Source organism: Pollachius pollachius (genome assembly GCF_949987615.1).
Source record: "Pollachius pollachius genome assembly, chromosome: 6".
Classification (NCBI taxonomy): Eukaryota; Metazoa; Chordata; class Actinopteri; order Gadiformes; family Gadidae; genus Pollachius; species Pollachius pollachius.
Window position 1 is genome coordinate 10,070,790 of NC_136939.1, and position 15,958 is coordinate 10,086,747.

Below are 15,958 nucleotides of genomic sequence, written 5' to 3' on the forward strand. Positions count from 1 at the left end.
TTTTAAATTATTATGACCATGGAGCCTTTATTTTCTTGCCGTTATCATTACATTCTTTCTCGTTATTTTGATGTGAATTCTCGAAACACAGTGGAAAAGAGAGAGGGAGCCATAGAGATGGACACTGATGCACTACATAGTCCTCTCCTATATATATATATATATGTATATTTTGAGAAACGCTCCAATCCAAAATGCATTGGTTTACATTTCGTTCTGTGTAGCATGAAAAAATCTGAGAAACACTCCCATTCAGAATGCATTGGTTTACATTTCGTTCTGTGGAGTACGTTTATTTTTTTATTTATTTTCAGTTTTTGAGGAGGTGCTTCAAAAGTGCAAAAATTTAAATATTGACATATATATAACTAGAGGGTGCACTGTACTATCTGCGCTCACCCCTTCTAAAGCCTCTCTCTCTCTCTCTCTTTCTCTCTCTCGCTTCGTTTTGTGGAGCACGGTAATTGTCTGAGAAACGCGCTGTGTGGACCACGTTCGTTTCAGTTTTTGAGGTCTGCTTAAGAAATCAGAAATATTGACATATATATAACTAGAGGGTGCACTGTACTGTCTGCGCACTCTCTCTCTCATCTGAAAAACGCTCCCATTCAAAATGCATTGGTTTACATTTCGTTCTGTGTAGCACGGAAACATCGGAGAAACGCTCCGATTCAGAATGCATTGGTTTACATTTCGTTCTGTGTAGCACGAAAAAAGTCGGACAATCGTGCTCTGGGACACGATTCAATAGATTAACGTTTGTGTGCATGAGCACGAAATCGCGTGATACCGGGTCGGCAGGCAGGATACATATGCACCCTGGGCTGACAGTGTGTTGCTTTCATATCGTCCTTGAGCAAAGTATAGATAACTTTTTTTAATTTTAATGGAGCTCTGCGTATTTGCTCTTTGGTTACCCTACCACTAATCTTCTCATCGCCGGTTGAAATGCATTAATACTAGCTTCTCCCAATCAGGGGGCAGTGAAGGAAAGAGAACACGGTGACAGTGGGCATTGAGCACCCCCACCCTCACACGGCAGGAACTACAACCAGTGTGTAGCGGGCACACCTTCCACCTGCATGACTAATCCAACACTCCCAGTGCCACCACAGTACACTGCATTATCTGGTGGTGCACAGAGCCACTGTGTGATATTGTCGAGTGCCATGGATGAAGCATTGTGCGTATATTTATGTATCGTTATCATTACATCTATTACTGATGTGGTGTAGATGATTTCGTAACAAAGTTACTTGAATCATGCTGAGACTTTGATGAGAATGAATAGACGATTGCAACCGTGTGAAATGTTTGAAGAAATAGAGGAAGTGACCAGAAATGACTTGAGGGGATAATGTTTTCACCATCTTTAATGTGGCAACAAATAATATGAAGACAGGCACACAGCTCAAACATTACAAAAGAAAGAAGAAAACAATGATTAGTGTTACAATGTAGTTCATTTTTCTTTTTACAGTACAGCTACAGTCCAAATGTTATGAAAACCATAAACTATAAACAGCTTAAAAGTGAGGCACATACATTGGAATGGTCGGTTTGAATACATATTAATTTGCATACAATAGGGTGTTATTTTTTTTACATCCCCTTTAAAGCTGTGATGGCTTACATTAGTAAGTGTAGTAACAGTAGTCTAAAGAGGGAAAGAGAATACGATTTAGCTATTTTCCTTTGTTTAGAACTGACATCAAGGCATCTCGGATCATACTTAGAATAAAAATAAGGCACACTCGTCGACAAGTGTTGACCCTCTCTACCAGGCTACAAACGTGTCATACTCCGTAAAACTAACATTTGCAAAACAGTGTCTGTTCTCATGAGGTCACCCTTAACGTTCCCACAGTTTTTCGAAGCGATATCAAAGAGGTTTTCTGCCAGCACGTGGAAATACATCAGTGATGATCCTACATAGAACTTTAAAACCTGATTTCGGCCTTTATATCATTATACAAAGATAACCTTACATATATATGAACAGTCTTGAACTATATTCAAGTCATACACAGGAATATTCTCCAGGCCGTTTCAAATACTGTTTTTGTATACAACTTTTTTTCCCCCAATTTGTAAAAACCAATAGCATTCATAGCATAGAACAATATGGTTCAGGAAACACAATGGGAAAGTCAGGTCGATTTCCACTTGTTATGGAACTATTAAAACAAACAATGGGTGATATAGAACACTATGCCATCTTGTGGTTACATGTATATTTCATCATAAGAACTGAATTTCTTTAGGTACCTTTAACATAGGTGCCAATGACATTGAAATCATACAAATACCCAAATATAAAAAATTTAATTAGAAAAAAAATACCCCGGGTATTTCAATTTTGAAATCACATTTCGACACGCAACATGGATTAGCTCAATGCTTTATTTGTACCTGAATTTAAGTTAAACCACTTAACAAGGGAAGAAGCTACATGAAATGGTTTAACCACAATTACATTGTAAATAAACCTCCTTCGAGTATAAGATTGCAAGCCAACTTCAGTTCTCCCTACCCCTACAGTCTCTTTAAGTACCTTTCCCCGGTTATGGAACCATTTCCCTTGGACATTGTTAAGAAAATATCGTCAATGTCGCAATGCAGATCTCAATAAACATTTTGCCTTGCTTCTGACGTTTATTTTTTATTTTTTGTTTTACAATTTATTGGCATCTTATAAGACTTTTGTGGCAGGTTCAGCAACAACGACACTTACTAAAACATTTTAATAGCAACCCTTTTTGTTTACCAATGATAACGGTAAATAATCATAATAATAATATTAATTTAAAATACCACTTCCATCTCTGAAGACTTCCTAATGTTATACTGATCTTAGCAAGCCCTCATTGTAAAATCTGAGGGTATCAATGGTGGTGCCTTGAGGAACCCCTGCTCCTCTGGTGCGATGACACTCCCCAGCAGTAGTAGAGAGGTCATTGGCAGGGTCCGTGCTTTGTTGTTTTTGTGCCTGGTGATGGCAGCCACCACATGTTGACTGGCCAATCTGTCTTCAGCCTGTCTTCTGAGGCTCAATGTGCAATGTGGGCCACACGCCGCATAAAAACTGCACAAATGTTTGGTGTTATGAATTAGGCTGTGTCACAAAGGCATAGGATTTGTGTGTAAAAAGAAAAAAGCCAAAAGGCGTTACATACCTTCACTTTTGATCTGTACTTGAGGTAGCTTAATCTGATCTGAAGGCTGTAGTGAGGAAAGATCATTGCTTATAGATTACAGTTTATAGCTTATAATGTATTAATATACAGGACATTTTTATATTTTTATTTTTATCCTCTGCTAGGTAAATCTCCCTTTTATCACCCTCTGGTGGCTTGAGTTCTACCTTTCAGATACTTTTAGTTAAGATATTTTAAAGGCCCCATTGGTTGCAAAATAACTTTATGTGGTTTTCTATCCTTATTATGAGTTCCCCTAGCCTTCCTTTGGTCCCCCAGTGGCTAGAAATGACGTTAGGTTTAAAACGAGGACTAGGTATCCTGCTTCGCCTTTGAAAAATGAAAGCTCATAAGCGCCAATTTGGAATTTGGCCCCATATGTCATTCATAAGGGGCCAGGTTACCTCCCCTTTCTCTGCTTTGCCCACCCATTGAATTTGGCCCGCCTATGACACAATGAGCTACGACCGTGCGAGCGCCACATGTGTGTGTGTGAATATAGACACACTGTAATGCAAGTGTATTACACTTCTTTGTTATTTGGATAACCGTTCTGCTGTTGGTGTTATGGCGCATAACACGCAAGGTAAGGTTTGCGTAAAGCTCCCATTTGGCAAAACGACTAGACTGTGTTGGGTTCTCTCGACGTCTCTGGTACTTCCACAACGAGACTCGTAGTGGGGGTTATCTCAGCCATGGTTGAGAAGGAATTGGGGAACTTTGGCTTAGACTCCCTGAAGTCCAGATTAAACCGCGGCAGTAGTGCCCCGCGGCGGATCTGGACTTCAGGGAGTCAAAGCAAAAGTACCTTTCCCCCAATTTCTTCTCAACCATGGCCGAGATAACCCCCACTACGAGTCTCGTTGTGGAAGTACCCGGAGTCCGCAAATGGCAACAATCCCTTTCTCCTCCATGTCTCCGCTCAGTCTGCACTTCAGATTGATGCAGTCGTTTGAGATCATAATATCATCCGGAGGCGCTCACAGTTTTTTTTTGATAATATATATTATATAGATATCTATATATTATATCATATCATTTAGATATAGAGCTCCAGGACCTGGAGTGTTCTCGAATATTTACAGAAGACAGCCAAAAGCTGTGTGCCCCTCCGGATGATATTATGAATCTGAGCCATTGCGATACATCCACTGTAAACACTAGCGCATGGTACCGTGGCCGCAAGCTGCTCAGGGCCACACCCCCATCCTCCACCTTGACCCACCTCTAAAAACAGCACATTTGTGGAAAGCTGATTGTGGGACTGGGTCGTAGTGGCTGTAATTCTGTACCAAGGCTGAATTTTTTTACGTCTTCAAATACTGTATTAGGGGCTAACTTACACCTATATGAAAGCACCCAAAAGTAGAATGTCATGGGACCTTTAAAAAAAGTATATAACCGCAGTAGTAAAATGACATCATCATTAGGTTTATTCATTGACCCCATATGTTTACCTGAGCAATATGTGTAGGTAGGACCCCAAGCCTGTGAAGATATGCCACCAGGCATGAAACTGTGTCACTACTCCAAGACCAGGGGGCAGAGTTTTTCTACTGGCTCTGACAGACACAAGAAGACACAGCAACATAAGCACAATGAAAGCTTCAACAAATATCATCATACCTACTAGAATGGATCAGCTCATAGTACTTGCATTACATTTCTCAGTGTTGTGTTTATGGATAAATGACAGTTGAGACATGATACGCCAACAGTTTCCGGGACTATAAAACTGTAAATCTTTCATTGGACTTGTGTTCATCTACTGAATGCATTGCCTAACTTGTAGCTAGGGTTAAAACAATAACAAAAAGAGCTGCTCATTTATATATCAGAGACAAACAGCCTCTTACTATGTTGCCAAATGAAAGTCAAATACCATCTCACTTACCTTAAAGAGTCACAGAGTAGATTGTCAATATTCCACAGCAAGAACCCTAACAGGAATACCCCTAGAGAGATGTAAGACAGAGACCTGAGCCTGGGGTAGACCCTGTAGAAGAAGAAGAAGAAGACGAATATAACTTATATGTTTCTCCACACATCATATATCAACCACAGTTTCAAAGGGAATACATGCCACCATGTAATCTGGTTATTGTTTTTTTTCTTGGTCCTTCCTCTCCACCGACTTACCAGGTGACTATAAAGATGGATCGAATTACTAGGGCAGCTACGAGCGCACCGTACATGACCTAAAAACAGACAGAATAAGAATAATGCTTGAAAAATGACACAACCCAAAAGTGATATAGTTTGAATAATGCTTCGAAAAACTAAGCTTCACCTGACCCAAACAACCTAAAAAGTAATAAAGTTAGAGATTCACTCCCCACAACTTGTCAACGTATAAATTAGCTACATATATACTATTTAATGAATTAGTCTTTATTTAATTAATCTTTTAAAACAAATGTATATATTTTTGAATGTAGGAATTTAATTTGGGAGCCTTTTTAGTGGATCTATACTATCCAGGGTTATTACTTTTACGTGTGTGTTTGCCACCATGCAGCAGTGTGTTCAGTAAACAACGCTTACAAACCAAAAGAGAAAACAATGGAATCTTTGTTATATCGTCCTCTGCACTAAAAAAACCCTGCCTTCATGGTAACGATCTTCTGATTGTTCTTGCTATAAGATTTCTCTCACTGGCATCTTAACAATGGTTCCTCTTAACATGTATTTTGTGGTTGCCAAGGTTGAATGGGATTTACTTTCAGTGCAGAGTATAGAGTTTCTTAAATGTATTTATGAAGAATATTAATGCTCCACCAACTGTAAAGTGCAATGCGTGGATTCAGACTTCAGAATGCCATCCTGCAGGGCCCAGAGTCTCATGCACTGTGCAAACTAGATCATTGTTGACACAAGACCTAACTGACACAGTAAATGCAAACAATGGCATGCACACTAGACTGAACTCCTACCTGATGAAACACAGGCTCCTTCCACTGAAGGTAGACCTATGAAAGACATGAAGGACAAAAACTTAATTTCCCATAGTTCAAAGGGAATGGGGGCTGTTTAAATGATAATGTGTGCGTAAGAGTTAGCAATGCTTTACAGCTGAAATATCTAACACCTGACAGATTAAGCCGATGTATAGAGAATTTAAGAGAACTTACCACACTGACTGAAACACTGAAGACTGATAATACCATGATGGTGAGAGAACTTATGGTGTTTTTTTCCTTGAAGCATTCGTATCTAAAAATGAAAGAATGAAAATTGGACAAATGCTCAAATTGATGGGCATCAGCATTATTCAAGGGATTATCTTTAGTAAATGTTATCAAATCATAATGTTACTTAAACAAGAGAAACGTGAACTGTGAAAAGCAGGTTAAACTAATATTGGCAAGTCCTCAAGAGCAGTCTAGTCTTCAGATCGATCCCACACACTTTAAAGCCCCCATAAAAAATGCTCTAATTAGCTGCTCGTTTATCACATTCAAATGTTGTCCAAGACTCATTACTGAAAAGTGTGTCAATGCTGTTATAAGCATTACCATACTTACAAGCAGTAGACAAAGAAACATGTGCTGTATATCATCGGCAACTCGTCCAGTAACTGCGGAAAGCAAATACAAGCAAATGTTTACAACCCAAACTTCATGGCCTGAAATGATTGAAAATATAACAGAAACGTGTACACCCAGTCCCTGCCTTTCCTATTTGATAAATTTCCGATACAATGCAGTTGATAAAGGATCTCATCAAGGAGGAATATCATTCAAAACAGTACCTTAATATTAAGATCCATACGCCACTATCCATACTACTTTTTAAGGGTTTGGTCATTGCTAAACTCAAAAGTGTATGGGTGGTTGACCTTATTATTTATGGATAATCGGGAAAATGTATCATAACAATATTTTCAGGATTAATCTTTAATGGGAATCTGATATATGTATGCACCATAGTATTAGGCCTAGCAGCAGTGTAGTGGTAGCAGTAACCACAGTAGCAGTAGTCATAGTAAGTAAGAAGTATGTAAGAACCGTAGAGTAGTGTTAGAAGTAGTAGCAGTAAGATAGGAATAGAGGTAGTTGTGGCAGCAGTAAAAAACAGTAGAGTTGTGTCACGAGTAGAATCAGTAGGGTAAGAACAGTAGTAGTGGCGGTGGCAGTGAGAACATGTTAGTAGTGTTAGAGGTATCAGTAGAAGTAAGTGGTAGTAGGTGTTAACCGGAGCCCCACCTGCATCTCATACTGCAGGGTCATATGGAAGCACCAGGAGCCAACACCGACCGCTGGGGGACAACACAACGCAACGTCAGATTGACACAAAGCATTGCATTGTCACTTTCTCTCTCTCTCTCCCTCTCTCTCTGCTAACGTCTAACAGTCTAATACAGCAACTCAATCAATCACATAAGACCACAGCCTAACCACCATCCTTCCACAGACACACACACACACACACACACACGCACAGACACTTGTTTGCTGGCAGGGCATTGGGAGGGGCTACTGACCTGCGAGCCCTAGGAAGGAGCAGGTGTATCGGAACTCCAGGCCGTCCCTGTACGTCTGCAGCGCTCCGTACAGGGGAGGCAAGATCATGATCAGGTTGCTCACCGTGTTCCCTGTGCAGAGAGAAAGAGAAAGAGAGAGAGAGAGAGAGAGAGAGAGAGAGAGAGAGAGAGAGAGAACGAGAGTGACCCATGTACATAGTTAGCATAAGGGGGGTTATTGGCTTCAGTTCAGACTTGACCAATTTTCTCAATCAATGTGTTACTTTCATACTTGTATACTTTTTGTGTTACAAGTAGCCACTTGTTTGCTTGATGAAACAACAATAACCACACAGTATAATTTAAGCAGAAGGTAATCAAAGTAAAGTGTAGAGGATCCTAAAGATACAACAGAAAACCAAATTCAAGTTGAAATTACTTTGATTTCAGGGAGCGTAACCACCCAAAACAAAGTAGAGACCGTTACCACACATGACAACAATTAGGCACCTGAAATATCGTGTGTGGATCAGGATGGGAACGTCAGTGACAATGATTGTCATTGAAGTAAGAACCACAGAATCATTCATTCTATGTTGTTGCATAGAAATAAAATGGAATACACGGGAATACTGGAACACAAGGAAGGTTCAAAGTTCAACTTCAAAGAACCTAGCCCTGGATGTTGCTAGTAGTCACCATGGGAACTATGTCTTTATACCCTTTATTGTGTGTGTGTGTGTGTGTGTGTGTGTGTGTGTGTGTGTGTGTGTGTGTGTGTGTGTGCGTGTGTGTGTGTGTGTGCGTGTGTGTATGTTTGCACTGCCTAGGCATACAGCGTTGGGATATCCGACAAGGCCTAAAAACTATTTGCATAACTGACATTTGACCCACATATCTGTAGAGGGAAGGCATTTCCACCAGTAGCTTAGGGTTTTTTAAATCATGCCCAATACATACAGTATAGTGTATAGCAGCCTAAATGCTGTGTCTTTGAAGTTACCCAATATTTACTACTCTACAAAGTCTCCGACTTGGTTTGAACCACATTTCTATGCAGACCATCTATTTGGCTGACCAACTGATTTTGACAATACACAAACAAGTGTGTGCTATACACGGATTACAATCATGATGCCTTCTATTCATTCTTTCCTGTGAACCATGGGACATTCCAGCCTTTGTCAAATAGACTGTATTGTATGCTTGGGTTGCTTGAAGCTAATGTGTTTTCAAGTGTGTAAATGGCCTTCTTATCTCACCTAAATGGATTTGTGTTCATTACAAGCTGAACATACATTATATTACCTGTAGGTCAGATGGACCACACCGCTTGTCACACTGTTATTATCTATACTTCTCAAAATATCAAATTGTCGACTATGCACTGTGCAGAACTAAAGTAGTTACACTATTGTAAGTACTCCATATACACGTTGCGTTAAAATTCGCATGTGTGTTTTTACCACTTGAAAAAGCCCATATCTAAAAGACTGGATGGACCAGCTTTATCTCAGCAGAAATTAACGCTGTTGATTGTATCATTGGGTTAAACAGCCCGGTGCTTTGCTGGGAAAGGATGTCAGTCTACACGTTCCAGGCAGCTCTACCTTTCAGACTGGAGCCCAATGAACGTGACTTCATGTAGATGAAGATAAAGATAAACATTGTCAGCCGAAGAATTGTGCAATTGCGTAAATGTGTGTGCACTGTTAGGCGTGTTTCTAAAATGGTAAAGAACACACTGAAGCAGGATTCGAACACAATCAATAGGAATTTCCAAGACATAAACACCAATCGAGGTCCAACATTTATAGTGAAGGTAGTAGCCTACATATGTGCGTAGACTGTACATTTTGGGTCTTTGTGCAAAGGAAATGAGCCAGGCGTGCTTTGGGTGAGAAATAACAGCCAATCGCGAATGGTCAATACGAGTGCAGCGGCAGCTGAGGTGTTTACGTTATTTCAGAGGCGTCCTTTCCTATACGTTGTGGACAATCACGTACAGGCTGTTAATAATTCATTAGACAATAAACAATTTTCGACACGTGTAGAGCTATTATTATACTTACAGAATTCGGCGATGTAATACGACACGACATAATTCTCCTCGCACCAGTCAAGCGTTGAAGTCGGCCGTCCCCAGTAGCCTTGCCTGTCTAGCGAGGGAGCCATGATGAAAAAAGAGCGGACTAGTGGAGTGAGGGAGGAGGCTGAGTCCACAATGAACGGCGAGATCAACCCTCCGGCGTTTCTCTGGCGTTCTCAGCCGAGCGTCATTAGAAACGCGCTGATACTGTATCGGATGGGCGTATCTTAGAGATAAATTAGAAGATGATTGACAAGTGCGGAGCTTATTTGTGTTCAGTGTTCCAGAGGAGCATAAGATGAGGCTTAAATCCATGGCCTTCATTATGTGAGGGACGACGTGATGGGTTCCTAAAATGAAATTCATATTGATTTAGTTAATTAAGGTTTATGAAAATAAATATTGGCCTATTTAATAATAAAAAATCATGACTCAAATATCTTTGTTAGTGTAATAAATGATAATAAAAAAAACGCTTTTTATTTCTCTGATATTAAAAACAACTTCTGAAATGTAGATGTACAGTAAGCCACATACCTCTCGGTGGCGGTAGAAACAACAAATGAGCATAATGTAGGTAAGTATGACAACACAATTCCCATTGGAATATTGATAGAGAATTTGACTTTAAATTCCAATGGATGAAAACTTGAGTTAACTATATATGAATTCACTTTTTCCTCGTTTATTATCAAAAAGAACAAAAAAAACACAAGAAAAGCTATAAACAAATAGAACGTTACAAAACATTGCAAAAATCAAGTAGTCCAAATATTTTTTAATAGGATGCATGAGACTCAAAAGTGATGCATCCATTGTTTTACATGATGCCCTTACATCATAGCATCATTACATATTGAAGTCAAGAAAAGCAAAACTTCCCCTGAGTGGTATTTACTATGTGCAAGGTAAGAGTGGGTCACCAAATATACAGCCTATTTTCACTTGTTTCAAGTCAATTCGCCTTTTGTGATCGCCTACTTATATCTTGAATTTTTATTTCAGCCAATTGAATTCCCATAAACCACATATTCAAGTCCCTTATTCAGGAGATTATACTTAATATAAGCATTCATTTTGTATTCTATCTATCTTGTTAAAAAAAAAAAGAAAATTCCTGCCTCATGGTGATGCAGAAAACGCTCCAAGATAATTCAGAGGTGTTTGGACATAAGATTGTGCACAAAGTCTTGCTCACACACTTTTAAGTTGGAATCGCGACAGGTCAAAGAAATGCATGAAATATAAATCAAAAGGGTGTGAATTTCGCATTACAAATTATACATGTGCATACATAATCCCACACACTCAGACACACACACACACGCACACACACACACACACACACACACACACACACACACACACACACACACACAAACAAACACATAGATAGACAAACCAAAACACAGAATTAAAATGGGGGAACTGCAGTCACAACAATACGCTATAACTCATCCCTCATCTTGTCTCCCTTAGGCCGGACCATCCTGCCCATGTAGAGGATGGTCTTGGTCTTGAGGTCCTTCACCAGGAATAGAAAGGGGTGGTCAGCGTAGAAGAGCTTGGGGTTCTTCAGCTTGTCCGAGCTGTAGACCGTGGGGTCGATGGGGTTCCCCTCTGTTGCCCACTCCACGGCCGAGGCATGGAAGACGTTGGTCAAGTAGAGGTCCTTCTTCCCCGAGATGTTGGACAGGTCCGCCTTGGCCTTGTCCACGGCGTCCGTCAGACCCAGTTCTCCAAGGTGTTTCTGAAAACAAAACAGAGGATGTTCATGTAAATACGTTGTCTCATAAGTCTATCACCAAATGAGGCGACACAACGGCGATCGAGCCTCTGGCCCCGCTGATGAAAGCCCTTGTGTTTGAGGTATTATGATTGTTACGAACTGGGTGGCGACAGCGTTGTTATCCATGGGAACAATGAGGCTAATCGCAAAAAGTGTCGCCAAAGAGAACAGAACCAAAATATAGGAGGTGGCATATATATATATATACATATATATATATATATATATATATATATATATATATATATATATATATATATATATATATATATATATATATAGTGCCTTTTTTATTTTTTTTTATTTTGACTGACCTGCAGGTTGTGGCTGACTTCCATGCTGATTTTGGGCAGGGACACGGCCACAGCCTTCTCCTCCATCTTGGCCACCCAGGTGTCCAGCTGTTTCCCGGTCAGCAGCTTCTCCACTCTCTCCAGGGGCTCCACGTGAAGGGGCATGACGAAGACCACCGAGGACTTCTTATGGGCCAGGGGAATGCTCAGCACCGTTAGCTTGTTGTCCACGTCCTCGTAGTAGTCATACAGGCCTGTGGAGCGGACACACACACACACACACACACACACACACACACATAGACACAAACACACACACACATACATATGCACAACACTGTCAGCTGTGCAACTATAACTACATAGTTATTATGGGTACAATATATGCATAGTTTATACCCTAGGGATATGTCCGATATGACCGATATGTTGCGTCCAAGTCGACTTAAAATGTACATACAACTCTTACCCACTAACTTCTGATTTCCAGCATGTTGCATGTTAACAATGAGATAAAGCATGAAAAAGTTCTCACCTGTATCATGCATTTCAATGTGTTTTGTTACTGTTTTCTGACCTGTGCGGTGCATCATCTCCACTGAAATGGTTAAGCCACGGGACACCAAGAATACACGGCCGTCCACCATCTTCGGGTGGAACTGTTCATTCCAGTGGGCTGTTTTGACCAAAAAAGACAGCTTTAAAAAGAGTAAGCATCATTCAACAATGAATAAATGCACTTTAACAATAGTTGGACATTTCTCTTCCTTGTATGATCTCACGTTTGAAAAACATAGCGTTGATGATCATTGCCCCGTCTGTCTTCTCCACGTCCTTGGCGACCTCAGGCAGTTTACCGTCCGTGGATTTGACAGCCCACTCGTTGATGGCCTTCATGGCGCTCTTCTTGTCCTTGAAGTTGATCTTGGAGTGCTCACAGTTGTAGAGCTTCTTGCTCTTCTTCAGGAAGCTTTCGGTGAAGGTGATGGAGCTGGGCCCGTACAGGCGGCTGCGGATCTTCCAGGTGACGTTGCGGGCGGCGGGGTCGCTCACCTCGCTCAGCAGTTCCCCCAGGCCCGCGTGAAGCTGTTCGTCCTTCAGCTTGTCGGCCTTCAGCAGGCTCTTCACCTGGGAGGCGGTGGAGGCCTTGCCCCCCAGGGCAACCAGGCCCAGGGCGGAGGCGACAACCACCGGGGAGATCAGGATGTTCTCCACGTCCTTCTCCTGGGCCACGCGCTGGTACAGGCTGAAGGCCAGGCTAGCGCTGTTGTCGGCCAGCAGGGAGGCGTGGGTGCTGAGGACCTTATCCGGGGAGGCCGACGTGGCAGAGGACGCGGTGTGGGCCAGCAGGGCCAAAGCCACCAGGCTGGTGACCAACATGGCTTCAGACTTCAATTGATAGCAAAGACCTGCAAGGAGACATATGGGGGATTCTCTGTTATAAATTGTGTTTTGGAGGGTAATCTATGCTTACAGTGTGATTATATACTATAGTATAAATATAATGGTGAGATGGTAGGGGAACTTCGGATTGGTGCTATCACTTTACTTTGTATAACTAAACATGAATGCCGTTTTCTACCAGAAGTAAGTTGGTCTCCGGGGTTAGCATTGCTAATCAGGATTAGCAATAATGTGGAAATAAGTCACAGAGCAGGCTTATATAACAGCCACGTAGGCAGCTGCCGGATGCTAGGAAGACTAAACAGTGGCTAGCCGAGCTATCCGCTCACTTGGCTTAATAGACTAATTTCTGTGTTGCCACAGTTACTATGTGAGGCAATGATTTTCTATATCTGTGAACTCTGTCTTCTAGTCATATTCAAGTCCTAACACGCTTGTGAGGACAGAGAGTTATGACTAAAAGGGATACAATTTGATCTTTAAAGCAGCTTTCCATTTTGAAATTAGATTATTTTTGTGTTCAGATTTTGTATCAGGGACTGATTAAAAAGTTATTGTAAGAATAGTTGTGACATTAGGGACACCTCTTTAGTGGCATATTTGTGAAACAGACTTTTGTATCAAGTGTTAACAACATTACTATTATAAAAACAAAGATTCAAGATTTAAGATATGACTGTTGCTAAAAAAGTATAGGCATTCTATTTATTGTAACACGTGCTACACATGCATGTTACAAATGACAAAGTAAACAGTTTTGCTGTGTATTGTGTATGTGGAACTTCTTCATGTCCTTGTAAGCCATTGCGTCTCGAAGATCTCTCACGTATGAATGAAGAGGGGGCTTGCTTATCCCATTGGAGGGGAGCCTTACCAATCAGCATAGTGACAGAAGTCTAGAAGCTTCTAGGTCTAGACATTATATTAATTATTTTTTCTTTAAGTGAGCATCCTTGTTTTACTTCTACATCATTATAACATGGATTATTCAAGATTTGAAGACATTAGTGATGCAAAGAAAGTAAGTTAAGTAAAAGGCAGACAAAAGGGACAAACATTGCAAGCATATCAAGGTAAAAAGTCCAACTCCATTATGTTATTCTATTCTGCAAAATGCTGATTCTTTAAATGCTAAACTTTTAACGTTAGCATTTAACTTATCAATACACTAGAACGCAACACAATTAAAATACTGTAATGCTGTTTCCTATAGACAAAACATTTCAGTTGAAGACCATTTTTTCCACATTCCCCCTCCGACCCTGCCAACGACGGCTATTCCCTTTACCTTATTGTGCTCCTGCTGTAATTCACACCTAGACGTCTTTAACCAACTGTGTGGTACAGAGTAGGTCCACCACAAAAAGTCCACAGTCTATAGAAAAAGTTGCATTTCTGGACCTCGGCAGGAAAAGGAGTGAAGAGATTTTAGAGTTCAGTCCTAGGACCACCCCTTGTATCCAGTTACTGTGGGAAAATACCCCCCCCCCCCCCCCCCCCCCCCCCCCCATTTCAAGGTCCTAAAGCCTGGTATTTTCTGACATCTGAAAGCACTGAGCAAAACCAGTGTCTGCCTACTTGGTATTTTGAAGCATTGACTTTATGAACCCTGCATTTGTACATTTGTCATTGGTAAGAATTGACATATTGAAAGTTACATTGTTATTATGTGAGCTGTTGCCTGGTTAAAACCTTACATTGTTGTTGTGATGAGCCATACTCCATTATGGTCTGTGTGCATTCGATTGTAACTAAATCAATGAACATCTTCCAAACCATGCCCTGTAGACATGTGGTAGCATGTCTTAGGATGAGTAGGCCACTGCCAATAGATGGTTACTAGACTGCTATTAGATTTCCAGTAAAGGGCTAATGTTGGCTGATGATGTAAACTCAGATCTTCCATGGCTAGGTTATTTTTGTCTGTTTTTCTATTAACGTTCTATTAAATTAAAAATCAATGTTTGGGAAAAGCCTTCTATTCATCAGTATATGACCACCATATTACCCCCAAATCAGTAAGTTTGTCGAGTTACAGTCTGACCATCAACCCTCCTCTCTCTCCTCGGTCTGTTTAATTACCCCGTTGCTGCTCTGTCTGTCTGAACTGAGCCTCTAATAGAGGCCGACAACTTATAAGGCGGGCTATTTATTGAGGGCCTTTTCATGCATGTAACTCTTTGATGTCATCTCCATAGTGATGATCCGATGTTCTCAACCAACTCTTCTTTAGCATGAGGATAACTGTACCTCGACGTTAAGAAAAGGGAAAAGTGTTACCTCATGAATGCATGCCCTCTGGGGGTTGGGGAGTTCAGGGAGTTGTTTAAGTGGTTAATGCTAATGGACTCGTGACATGGGTTCAGACGTAAGCTATAGGACACAAGTGGGCTTCCAAGCCCCCTCTGACAGTGATGGAATGTAAAGCCAGGCTGGGACAGGGCAGGAGGGCCTTCTCATGCATGCATCTGCATGCATTCCTGCAGATGCAGGAACAACAACAGCAGCAGCAGCAGCAGCACAAAAAGGACATTACCCCAGGCTCCCTGCTGAATACCTTCTGAAATTTGAAACCGTTGGCAATGGGATCTGCCCTGGTGGATGTAGAAACCAGCAGCTTCTTTACAAATGTACACAAATAGGTGTTTGGTTGTTCCCGACATATGCATTTGACACATGCAACTCAATCAGAACAACCACAGAATAAATATATTCAGTTCTCTC

General features: G+C 41.0%; 2 protein-coding genes across 2 annotated transcripts; both read right to left on the reverse strand.

Annotated features, from left to right (window-relative positions):
* Positions 1–1,407: 1,407 nt before the first annotated feature.
* Positions 1,408–9,854, reverse strand: acer3 (alkaline ceramidase 3). The gene is made up of 11 exons (XM_079738792.1): positions 9,732–9,854; positions 7,681–7,791; positions 7,403–7,455; positions 6,722–6,774; positions 6,329–6,410; positions 6,131–6,166; positions 5,337–5,395; positions 5,092–5,193; positions 4,655–4,759; positions 3,177–3,222; positions 1,408–3,085 (listed from the first exon to the last, which is right to left on the reverse strand). Exons 1-11 carry the CDS (start codon positions 9,832–9,834, stop codon positions 3,032–3,034), a joined length of 804 nt encoding a protein of 267 aa, XP_079594918.1. The 5' UTR covers positions 9,835–9,854; the 3' UTR covers positions 1,408–3,031.
* A 341-nt stretch (positions 9,855–10,195) lies between these two features.
* serpinh1a (serpin peptidase inhibitor, clade H (heat shock protein 47), member 1a) lies at positions 10,196–14,662 on the reverse strand. The gene is made up of 5 exons (XM_079738109.1): positions 14,523–14,662; positions 12,613–13,239; positions 12,408–12,506; positions 11,852–12,084; positions 10,196–11,498 (listed from the first exon to the last, which is right to left on the reverse strand). Exons 2-5 carry the CDS (start codon positions 13,208–13,210, stop codon positions 11,196–11,198), a joined length of 1,233 nt encoding a protein of 410 aa, XP_079594235.1. The 5' UTR covers positions 13,211–13,239; positions 14,523–14,662; the 3' UTR covers positions 10,196–11,195.
* Between the last annotated feature and the right edge of the window lie 1,296 nt (positions 14,663–15,958).

What these genes read in the sequence shown, in the direction of transcription:
- serpinh1a (XM_079738109.1), bottom strand. Translation starts at nt 13,210, where the DNA reads ATGTTGGTCACCAGCCTGGTGGCTTTGGCCCTGCTGGCCCACACCGCG. An exon ending in GGAGATGATGCACCGCACAG is followed by an intron (nt 12,085 to 12,407) that starts GTCAGAAAACAG and finishes TCCGCTCCACAG; the next exon opens with GCCTGTATGACTACTACGAG. An exon ending in AAGTCAGCCACAACCTGCAG is followed by an intron (nt 11,499 to 11,851) that starts GTCAGTCAAAAT and finishes TTTTGTTTTCAG; the next exon opens with AAACACCTTGGAGAACTGGG.
- acer3 (XM_079738792.1), bottom strand. Translation starts at nt 9,834, where the DNA reads ATGGCTCCCTCGCTAGACAGGCAAGGCTACTGGGGACGGCCGACTTCA. An exon ending in CTACTCTGTGACTCTTTAAG is followed by an intron (nt 4,760 to 5,091) that starts GTAAGTGAGATG and finishes TGTGTCTGTCAG; the next exon opens with AGCCAGTAGAAAAACTCTGC. An exon ending in TACCTACACATATTGCTCAG is followed by an intron (nt 3,223 to 4,654) that starts GTAAACATATGG and finishes TCCTCACTACAG; the next exon opens with CCTTCAGATCAGATTAAGCT.